Source organism: Fukomys damarensis, unplaced genomic scaffold (genome assembly GCF_012274545.1).
Source record: "Fukomys damarensis isolate Sample0158 unplaced genomic scaffold, DMR_v1.0_HiC HiC_scaffold_23, whole genome shotgun sequence".
Lineage (NCBI taxonomy): Eukaryota > Metazoa > Chordata > Mammalia > Rodentia > Bathyergidae > Fukomys > Fukomys damarensis.
The window spans coordinates 9917685-9929385 of NW_022900935.1; the positions used below are offsets into that span (position 1 = coordinate 9917685).

At 44.2% G+C, this 11701-nt stretch overlaps 2 protein-coding genes across 9 annotated transcripts in view; both read left to right on the forward strand.

Moving 5' to 3' along the window:
* Znf436 (zinc finger protein 436) overlaps positions 1-9662 on the forward strand; it is a 13720-nt gene extending 4058 nt beyond the window's left edge. For 3 of the 5 annotated variants that reach the window (XM_010625985.3, XM_010625986.2, XM_010625984.2), the window contains one exon: positions 2090-5124. In XM_010625985.3, the coding sequence (XP_010624287.1) occupies positions 2090-3342 (1253 nt within the window). In that variant the 3' untranslated portion in view covers positions 3343-5124. Of the gene's footprint in view, positions 1-2089; positions 5125-5499; positions 6073-9585 lie in introns of those variants that run through there. The other 2 variants (XR_780594.2, XR_004518580.1) reach the window with 2 other exon arrangements.
* A 1572-nt stretch (positions 9663-11234) lies between these two features.
* Hnrnpr (heterogeneous nuclear ribonucleoprotein R) overlaps positions 11235-11701 on the forward strand; it is a 33654-nt gene continuing 33187 nt past the window's right edge. For 2 of the 4 annotated variants that reach the window (XM_010625987.3, XM_033767571.1), the window contains exon 1: positions 11235-11383. The gene's annotated coding sequence lies outside the window, so the exon portion shown is untranslated. Of the gene's footprint in view, positions 11389-11701 lie in introns of all 4 variants that reach the window. The other 2 variants (XM_010625988.3, XM_010625989.3) reach the window with 2 other exon arrangements.

Consider the following 11701-nt stretch of genomic DNA (forward strand, 5'->3'; position numbering starts at 1 on the left):
CCCCCCCTCCTCCTCATTTAGTCTTTCTCTGATGCCTCACATTGCTTGATTTCTTTCTATAGAAAAGCTACCATAAAGCTGGACATGGTGGTACATGTTAGAGTGCATCTGGGTTTGATACCCAATACCACAAAAACAAATGAGTGTAATTTAGGTGAGCTGATGCATGCCTGTAATCCCAGTACTCAGGAGAGTGAGACAGTAGCATTGTGAGTTAGAAGCCAGCCTAAGCTACCTTGTAAGACTTTGTCTCAAAACTAAAACAAAAAACAAAGAGAAAGAAACTGTAAATAGTGTTATCTTTCCAGATCTAGAGTAGTCTGTAACCCCAGTTTTTTATTCAATCCAACAAAAAACAAGAAATGAGGGGCCAGGTATTTAGCTCAGTGGTTCTGCCACCTGCCTTATAAGCGCAAGGTCCCAAGTTTGATCCCTGGTACCCCCCCAAAAAAAGAAGAAGGGCCAGGGATTTAGCTCAGTGGTTCCAGCACCTGCCTCACAAGCACAAGGACCTGAGTTCGATCCCTGGTACCAAAAACAAAACAAGCAAACAAAAGAAGAATAAAAAGTGAAAATCTTTAAAAATTTTGCATTTCTCTGGTCTAATCAAAGGAGCATTTGTTAGAAGGATGGAAGTACCAAAAACTGGTTTCTTGCCCAAGTAATTTTGGAAGATGCTTAAAGAATACTTACCAAGGCTTCATGACCTCAGAGCTCTCAGTACCTTTGACATATTATCAAGCATTGTGGATGTCTAATGAGAGGATATCATTTATACCACTTATCAAGCCAATTTATCTATGGCCCTTTCTCTCAACATACCTTAAACCTTTTTTCTGAAGAATATACAAAGAAACTCGGTTTGGAAAATGGAATGTGTGGTAAAAAGTTCCTTGTAGACATGATTGTATTTTGATTTTCATATGAAAATTATACAATCTACTTAGTCAATGTTAAGAATAATCTGAACCAGGGAGGGGGTATAGCTCAGTGAGAGAGTGCATGCTTAGCATATGTGAGGTCTAAATTTAATCCCCAGTACCCCACCCATCAATCCACACACAGGCACACAGAATGTTTGAAGCCAAACATTTTTTTTTGCCTTCTCCAGCCTCCCTACATCCATTTTCACTGGAAAGTAGCAAGTGACATTCAACATCACTTTTTCCATCAACCAAGATATGATAGAGATAGCTAAAACTTTGTTCTTCTCTGTGCCAACATAGTAGGTTCTTACTAAATATTTTCATAATGAGGCTTGACAGGCTGAAGAAAACACACACACACACACACACACACACACACACGCACATAAAAATGTGCTCTGGCTTGTAGGGATTGTAATGTAGAGTCTCTTACATTGTACATTTCTGTAGGTTTTCTTCTTTTGTTTTGGTTTTGTTTTCTTTTCCTTTTTGGATTCCTATATAACCCAGGTTGGCCTCAAACTTGAAATACTTCTGCCTTCGCCTCCTGAATGCTAGAATTACTGGCATGTGCTACCATGCCTACACAATAATTTTATAGTGCCATTAACTGTAGTGATTCAGAGAATGAATTTTTTTTTCAGACAGACCTTGGTCTGAACCCTGTCTCTAGCATTTATTTACTGCTATGACCTGAGCAAGTTACTTACTTCACTTGCCAAGGTCCTGAATTTTTCATTTATAAAATAAAGGTCATCATAATGCCTGACTTTCAGGATGGCTTGTGAATGAAGTAATTCACTAAAAGATCTTAGGTGCAAGCACAAGGACCGAGTTCAATCCCCGGTACCAAAAAAAAAAAAAAAAAAAAAAAAAAATTTAAAAAAAAAAAAAAAAAAAAGATCTTAGTATATGGGGCTGGGAATTTAGCTCAGTGGTGCTGCATCTGCCTCACAAGTGCAAGGTCTTGAGTTCGATCCTGAGAGGAGAGGGAGATCTTAGTAAATGACTAGATGTGCAGCTGAGTGGTAGACTGTTTGCCTAGCATACATAAGGCTCTATGTTCAACCTGAACACCAAAACAAAACAGCAAAAACCTGGCACTTGGCAGATAATTTTTTTGTGTATTCACCAGTCTTGTTATTATTTACCCTTTATTATAGATTTTGAAATCAGGAGTGAGAATGAAGTAAATCCAAAGCAAGAAATTAGTGAAGATGTAGAATTTGGGACCACATCTGAAGGACCTGGTGGGAATGTGGAGGAAAATCCTGAGAGTGAAGAGACCTTTGAAAGCAGGGACAGGTCAGAAAGACAGTGGGGAGATTTGACAGCAGAAGAGTGGGTGAGCTATCCTCTCCAACAAGTCACCGATCTGCTCGTCCACAAAGAAGCCCACACAGGCATCCAATATCACATATGCTCTCATTGTGGAAAGGCCTTTAGTCAGATCTCGGACCTTAACAGGCACCAGAAAACCCACACGGGAGACAGGCCGTATAAATGTTATGAATGTGGAAAGGGCTTCAGCCGTAGCTCCCACCTCATTCAGCACCAGAGAACACACACTGGGGAGAGGCCATATGACTGCAACGAGTGTGGGAAAAGTTTTGGAAGGAGCTCTCACCTCATCCAGCACCAGACAATCCACACTGGTGAGAAGCCTCACAAATGCAATGAGTGTGGGAAAAGTTTCTGCCGGCTGTCCCACCTAATTCAGCACCAGCGGACCCACAGTGGGGAGAAACCATATGAGTGTGAGGAGTGTGGGAAAAGCTTCAGCCGGAGCTCGCACCTGGCCCAGCACCAGAGGACACACACAGGCGAGAAGCCTTATGAGTGTAATGAATGTGGCCGAGGCTTCAGTGAGAGGTCCGATCTCATCAAACACTACCGAGTGCACACAGGTGAGAGGCCCTACAAGTGTGATGAGTGTGGGAAGAATTTCAGTCAGAACTCTGACCTCGTGCGGCATCGCAGAGCCCACACGGGGGAAAAGCCGTACCACTGTAATGAGTGTGGAGAGAACTTCAGCCGCATCTCACATTTGGTTCAGCACCAGAGGACCCACACGGGAGAGAAGCCATATGAATGCAATGCTTGTGGGAAAAGCTTCAGCCGGAGCTCTCATCTGATCACACACCAGAAAATTCACACTGGGGAGAAGCCCTATGAGTGCAACGAGTGTTGGCGAAGCTTCGGTGAAAGGTCAGATCTAATTAAGCACCAGAGAACCCATACAGGAGAAAAGCCCTACGAATGTGTGCAGTGTGGAAAAGGGTTCACCCAGAGCTCCAACCTCATCACGCACCAGAGGGTCCACACAGGAGAGAAGCCTTATGAATGTACTGAGTGTGAGAAGAGTTTCAGCCGGAGCTCAGCTCTTATTAAACATAAGAGAGTTCATACTGACTAAGTCTTGTAATTATGATGACTGGGAATTGATTCACTTGAAAGTACAGTTTTATTTGATATCAGTGAAATCCCTTATAATGGTGATCCCTTTATCCTACTGACTATCCTAGTTGTGAGTCACAATTTCAAACATCAAAGAAGACAATCTCTTTGAAATTCTGACCCACTTTCTCCAAAATAATAATTTTTACTCACTCAATATTAATGGATTACTACATCAGATCACACAAGAAGTTGGAAATCTGAAGATCAGGAGACAAATGCTGGTGCATGCTCAAGCCTGGATGTGGAGTAAATCTTTAAAAATTATTTCTTTGAGCTTTGGCCCAAAAAGCTCTGCTAGGAGAACTGTAATAGGGTGGTCACTGCTGCCTTGGGAAAAAGGCAACCAGACTTGGTGTGACTTGGCACATTTAGTCACACCATAGTAGTTGGGCACACGCTTCCGCTCCAAAGGGCTTTTTCCTTGAGTTGCTCACACATTTGCATCTTTCTGTCTTCCTGAGAGCAGAATTCTGCACGATGAAGGCAATGATCATAACTTTTCTGCTTCTCATCATTTCTATTTAAGTTGTTTAAAACTTGCATCTTTGTGAAAGCTAACTGAAGATACGGTGTGAAAGGAAAAATGAGACACAGGTTGGAGGACCAGGGACCCACTGAAGGTGGTAGCTTTAGCAAAAGATGCCCACTGCGTTATTGTCATTAATCAGGTTCATGAAACGGAAGGACATTGTAGGGAACATATCTGCAAGGCAAGATAAGATGATACGTGATATCGGAGTGAAAGGAACAAGTGGAACTAATGGGGAAAGAGGCACAGTTATTTCCCAAGGAACGTGGGTCATTTCTGTGCCTGTTCCACTCTAATCTTTAAGATTGATTCTCCCGATACTGCTAACTCTAGGGTTCAGTGGGGCCACACCTCAGTGTTTTATCTTAGCTTGCATAAGGGCATGTATATAATACAGTGAAATGTGTACACTTTGTTTTTTTCTAATGGCTGAAACAACTCAGAAAGAATGAGCATGTTCTTGGGTGACGTGGATCACGTGACAGAACTAACACATATAACTTCAATGTGAGAAATGTCCCTTTTTTCCATTTGTTATGGACAAAATTTAAACGCGAGTGTTCAAGTGTGCACTCTCTTGTAAGGGTTGTCTTTGTACAGAACTAAGCACTCGATTGTATGCGTCCATCAGTTGTGAATGATGACGACCAGACAGATAGGAGATTGTCCTATTCTCAGATGAATTGTGTTCTGTGGCAATGAAGAACTCATTGGCGTGGTCAGAAGGAATTAATAAGCTTAAGTGGGAATGTATCTCCATCTCCCCTGCCTACAGATGTAAGTGGTTAAAATAACTGACCCAGTCAGCCTCATAATGTCAGTTCTTCTTATCTCTGCCTGAGTAGGAATTAATAAATACTCAGAATGTCCCTGTCCTAACCTGTGGGGACAGGAAGGAATGGGTGCTGAGAAGCTGAGACTGAAATAAGGAATATATTTTCTTTTGAAAGTGTCCCGAATGTATTTCTGCTGTGCTTTATTGTGAATGTTGTAACGTTTTAAAACTTTTTTTTCCCCCCATAGCTCTTTGGAATTTGGTGGTAAAGGAGCCAGTGGTCTCTCTCGGGTAGTGTACCCATAGCAAGTTACTATAACCTACAACGGGGTGAGAATGCCTCACCTGCAAATGCCACCACCTCAAAACAAAACAAGCCTGTAATCCCAGCACTTGGGAGGCTGAGGCAGGAGGATCGCTGTGAGTTCGAGACCGGCCTGGCCTACATAGTGAGTTCCAGGTCAGTCTCAACTACATAGTGAGACCCTGTCTCAAAAAATAAGAAACAAAACTCCAAACAACCAAGGAGGATCGCTGAGTTCGAGACCGGCCTGGCCTACATAGTGAGTTCCAGGTCAGTCTCAACTACATAGTGAGACCCTGTCTCAAAAAATAAGAAACAAAACTCCAAACAACCACTCCAAGGAAGGTTCCTCACATTGCCACTCCTATTTAAATACAAATGTGGGAGGAGGGAGCATGTTTTTTTTTTTTTCTATACAAAATCTAGCAGACTGTGGCTATTCATATTTGAATTACTAGGTGACATATATGTTCTTGGTAACTAAACTCATATTTGTCTTCCGTAGCAGTGTTGCGGATGGTTTTCATGGATTTCAAAATTTCCCTATGCTTCTTTGAGCCACCACAAGTGTCAGCTTGGGAGTGGCAACAGAAGACAGCCCCTCTGTGACCTGACTGCGTTTCGTCCCCCTTTCCTCTGCTGCCGGTGCGCCTCCTCCCAACCTGTTCCTGCTGCTGCTTTTTGCTTAAGAGGTGAAGGGCATAAGAAGAGACTCAAGTCTCCCCCGTCCCCATCCTTTCATGCATGTACACTCCAGCTGGGAAGTTCACAGGGCAAAGGCCACACCGGCTCTGCCTCCTCTTTCTGCCAATTGCTGACCATCTGGGCTGCTGAATTTCACGTAGAAGTCCTGCGTCCGAGGCTCTTCCCTATTGGCTTTTGCATGTCTTCTGCTCCCAAGTCCTCGGCTGCCTCTGCACATACCCCACACACTCTGTTCCTGTTTCCTATGGTTGTGGCGAGTGAATGAACAAGTAAGTCTATAGACCAGTTTTCCTTGTGGTATCGGTCACAGTTATCCTAGTGTCTAACTACGTCTGTATTGTTCTAACAATATTCTCCAATTAAAAGTATTATTTTAAAAATCAAAACAACTGAGGATTCTTGTAGCAATCCACCAATTCACATAAGGGCTTTTTTTTCGTTAGATTCATTAAATTTGGGCCCAGTTATCTTTACATTTGTGCTTTTTGTACAGATGTACAGATATTGTATGTGTTCTTTTGGGAATTTGGGAGGATCCTATCTTGAGCCCTTGGATATTGAAGAAGATGAACAAACATGGGCAGTTTGCCATGAAGGTTATGCTGGTGCCCAAAGCAACATGGAAACATTTGGTATGGGGGGTGACTCATTAGCTTTGGAAGAAGAAGTGAGATAAGGCCTTGTTGGCTTTTTTGGGGGTAGGGGTGGTACTGGGAATCGAACCTGTGCTAAGCAAATGCTCTGCCACCAAGTTATACCCCAACACTCCCGTCCCTTATTTTGAGACTGCATCTTGCTGAGCTGCTCAGACTGGCCTCAAACTTGTGGTCCTCCTGTCTCAGCTTCCCAAGTAACTGGGATTACAAGTGTGTACCACTGCCCCCTGCTACTCTACTGCTTTAAGGAGCTATTTTGTGGTATCCGTTAAGAATATTAAAATAATTTCTACTGAGCTAACATTGAGTTCCCAGCAGGAAAATATCCCTGATTATGTGTTACTAGGATGTAACTGCGACTTTCAGATTACCCTTTCTTTCCTTCCTTTTTTTTTTTTTCCTGGTATGGGCGATTGAACTCGGGTCCTTGCACTTGCAAAGCGGGCACCAGAACAAGAAGCCAGGCAGGTGGCGGCACCATTGAGCTAAATCCCCAGCCCTCCTTTCTTTTCTTTTTCTTTTTTTGTACCGAAGATCGAAGATCGAACTCCAGTCTTTCTGCTTGTGAAGCAGGTGCCAGAACCACTGAGCTAAACTCCTGGCCCCGCCCTCCTCCTTCCCTCCCCCCCCTCCCCCTCTCTCCCCCTCCCTCTCTCCTACTACTACTAGGTTTGAACGCAAGTGCTCTACCACTGAACTATACCCCCAGCCCCAAAATCTTTTTTTAATGGTCAGCCAGCCTAGGTAATGGGAAGAAGTGGTTTAATCTTTTCTTTGGGGGGAAAAAAAACAAATATGAAAGAAAAGCATTAACCCTATATCCAAATCTTGGAAAGGAGATTTTTATAAAAAAAATTTAAAAACTGCTTCCTGTGGTACAGTGATATACCCCTGTACTTCCAGCTACTCTGAACTGGGCGTCCAAGTCTGCCTAAACAACAAGTGAGACCTCTTCCCTTAAAAAGGCTTGGAGTGTAGCTCAACAATTCGGTGTTTACTTAACCTTGAGTTTAATCTCCAGCATCAAAAACCCCTCTTGTTCCCCTTTTTGTGTATGCAGCTCTTTTTTATTGTTGGGAAAGAAAGTTAAAGGAAAATGCTAATTCATCCAAAGTGTAGCTTTGGAGCCTCTCCCCAAGGGTGTCTGATATGTTAATATTCCACCATTGTTATTATCAAAACAATTTCCTTTCAGTGAACTGTCCTCTGGGAGGCTACCAGGAGGTTAGGGTGGTATATGCAGGCCATAGGCCACCACTGAAGGCACTAAAATGATAACTTGCTAAGTGGCTCCTTTGTGTTTTATTTTATTTTATTTATTTATTTTGGTACCTGGGATTGAACTCAGGTCTTTGTGCTTGAAGGCAGGAGGTAGAACCACTGAACTAAACCCCCAGCACTTCTTTTGTGTTTTAGAAGTTTACAAAGGGATTCTCATTCCCTTGGAAAAACAGATTCCTGAGGCATTTGTTAGATACCTACCTCTGCAACAGTAGCAGGTTTGGGCCTGCTTACATGTAATATATATGGCTTTAAGATAAGAAACATTGTTGAAATCCTAAGGGAACCCTAGTAGTAGTATGGGCCTATAATCCCAGTACTCTGGTAGGCTGAGGCAGAGGATCAAAAATGCAAGCCCAGGGCAGGTGATTTACTTCAGTGGTTCTGCCTCCTGCCTCCCAAGTGCAAGGACCTGAGTTCAATCCCAGGTACAAAAAAACAAAACAAAATTCAAGCCCAGCCTGGGGCAATTTAGTAAGACCCTGTCTCAAAAAATAAAAACAGAGCTGGGAAACAAAGACATAAAATTAATGAAAGAAAATAACCCTGTAATGAAAAGGGTCTTGAGGGAAACCATTGTTTTCCTAAATAAGATGAGGGCTGGGGCTTTAGCTCATTGGTTCCACCTCCTGCGTTTGTTGAAAAGAGAATGGAAAGGTGCTGAGGCAGCAGATGGGACCCTGAGAGTGACCAGTGATTGCTGTGGATGGAGCTCAGTGATGAAAGGATTCAGTGGCAGAGGGTAAAAAACCAATTTAGAAGCTGACTGATGAGTCTGAGAAACCTATTACATGTTATTGTGTACCTAGCAAGCATTTTAAAATGCAGGTCCAGAGCTTAGGACCAGAAGTGGAGCTTTTAGATAAAGAAATGGGAATAGCCGGTATGGAAACGGCAGCGGTAGGAAAACCATGCAAAGATGACCCTGATAAAATGAGAACATACTGTGTAGAAGAATGGAATCCTACAGATACTGATAGATGCAGGGGAAGACCCAGAAGGAACGACTGCAGAACTCGGGGAGGATCAGGGGAGGAGAGTCACAGGGCAAAGAATGTGTCACTTTCAAGCCATCCAAATGCCGCAAAGACGTGTAGTGACATGCAGTATTTGAAACAATGTACATGGAAAACTCTAAGTATTCTACTTACCATTAATGGTGATTAGAGAGCACATTCCTCCTTCGTCTAATGGATACTTTAACTGAAAGGTAATGCGAATTTAGTTACATAGTCTATTTATAGTCATTTCTTAGTGGTTTGTTGAATTTCCAAAACACACACGTGGTAAAGTGAAAATTATGATTACTCCAGGGCATCAGATCGATGTTGGGAATAGGATGTACTATCCTGGTACAATCAGATTTGTGGAACTCTTCATTTACTTTGTACTAGAATATAGGTAATACCCTCTTAGAATTCTGCTGGGTTTTAGTTATAAGCTTACAGGAATAACCTCCGTAAAAGATTTGTGGCATATGGCTCTTCCGCCTGCCTATAGGAAAGCCTGAAAATAATTAGAATTCAGTTGGGAGATACTGGTGTACATTTATAATCCCAGCATTCAGGAGGCTGAGGCAAGAGGATCACCGTGCGTTCCAGGCCTTCTTGGGCCATATAGTGAGTTCAAGGCCAGCGTGAAAATTACAGTGAGACCCTGTCAAAAAAAAAAATTAAAGGAGTTACATACGACATCTCCCAGAATGTGATTTCTGGAATTTCGGCAGCGTCCACTACTGCTGCCTGTGCCTGTTTCTTTAAAATAGCTGCGGAATTCAGCGTCAGTGGGTAGGAGCACTGAAGTCCCAGTGGGGAGTCGCCAGGGAATTTCCTTTGTGCTGAGTGGCAGAATGTTGTGACCAAGTGTTCAGCATTCTTAAATTGGATTTGACAGTCCTACTTGGATTTAAAAGTTGATTTATTTAAATCTTTCTTTCCTTTCCTTTGTAGTACGTGGTGTTGAACCCAGGGGAGCTCTACCCACACCCCCAGCCTTTTTTTTTTTTTTTGGACAAGATCTCACTAAATCGCTACACTGCACTGAGCTTGAATTTGCTATCCTCCGGCGTGCTGGGATCACAGGCATGTGCCACCACACTCAGCGTTTTACTGGTTTCAATTAATCTCTTGTTGGTGTAACGTAATGATGAAGAGAATGGAATCAGGAGTTACACTAGCGCTTGGTCTCAGCTCTGACTTCGCCCTTAGTTTCTTCCTTAAGGCGATAACATGGTAAGCGCTTAAGAAATGTTCACGAAACTGGGCAACGTAACGGCACACACAAGCCTGTATAATTCCAGTACTCTGGGGGATTGAGGTAGGAAGATACTAAATTGCAGCCTAGCCTGGGCAGTTTAGCGATTTAAGGAGACCTAGCCTCAAAAAAGGGGGCTGGGGCCCTTTAGCTCAAAGTGTGAAGGACTTGGGTTCAATCCCTAGTACTGTTTAAAAAAAAAAAAGTGGCTCACATAAGCCTGGAATTTGCAATCTTCCTGCCTCAGCCTCCCGTAGTGTTGGGATTATACAAGTGTGCCACTGAACACATGATTTTTGAGGGACACATGCAAACCATGGTAATAGGTTAACAGTAATTAAATTTTGGTTTATAGGTTCCGAGACGCTTGACGCTCAAGTGCATCTGTAAATTCTGCAGGCCACTTGACCTTCACCACTCCCTGAGGTTGGGCAGCTGGAGGTTGGGGTTGGGAGTGAAGGGCAAGGACTATCTCTTCACAAGGAAGCTAGGAATGTTTCTATGGGATGAGGTAGGTTTGGACTAAGGTGAGGACAGGCAAAAAACCAGTAGGGGTGAAAGGAGAAAAATAGGTTGAAGAGTGACAGTTGTCAATCCCTTCCCCTGCATGGCTCTTTTGGTTTCACAGATGGACCTATGTGTCTTATTTACTTTATGGGTATTAATCAGCTCCAAACCCGATGGGGAAAGGTCCCTGCTCTGTTATTTGAGCTACACATTACTCTTGAGCCATGCCCACTCTTATCATCTCTTTCAGTCTAAATTGCCTTTAACGATATATGGAACGGAGACAGGAGGGAAAGAGGCAATCTGCCGATCCTTCCAAGGGGTGATTTTCTATACAAATTCTCCAGCAAAATGACAAGTCAAATTAGCCTTAAATCGTGCTCTAACTAGGGCCAAAACGATGACTTAGAGAGGGGGCCCAACGCGTGCGGATGGGCGTGTCAGGGATGCCGGCTCCCGGGCTGGAGCGCCATGGCGGAGTGGGAGCGGCGCGGACTGTAGAGGGCGGGCTCTGAGGCGGCCACGCGGCGGCGCGAGGCCTAGATTTTTAGCTATCAGAGGCAGATGTGGAGGGAGGGGCCTCGGTCAAACCAAGGCCTGGTGCCCCGCAGCCTCTCTACTACCAGGGACTCCCACCGCAGTCCCCTTTGTGTGCCTGCCCCCGCCCCGGAGACTCTACAGTCAGGGACGCTGAGCGCCCTCATTGGTCCGGCCGATAGTTGCACTGATTGGCCCGCGACTCGTCCGATCGGGCCGCTTCACCTCATTAGTATTGGTCTTCGGAGCTGCCTGTCAGAACACCTCGGGAGGTGATTGCTCGGTGGCACGGAGTCCCTGGAAGCAGTTCCGGGAAACCCCGCGTGCTGCCGGGATCGCGTCTCTGTCCATGAGGGGGGGAGGGGGTGGCGTGCGCGCCATTTCTAGTCGTTTTCAAAGCGCCTCGCGCTGATTCTCACTGGCCCAGCCACCGGCCCCAGCTCTGCCCTGGATTGGTAGATTATGCTGATCTTGATGAAAGAGCAATTGATGCTCTCAGGGAATTTAATGAAGAAGGAGCTCTGTCTGCACTGCAGCAGTTCAAGGAAAGTGACTTACCACATGTTCAGAATAAAAGTGCATTTTTATGTGGAGTTATGAAGACCTACAGGCAGAGAGAAACAGGGCAGCAAAGTGCAAGAGTCCACAAAGGGACCTGATGAAGCAAAGATCAAGGCCTTGCTCGAGAGGACTGCTTATACTCTAGATGTAACAACAGGACAAAGGAAGTATGGTGGGCCTCCACCAGACAGTGGGTGCTCAGGTATG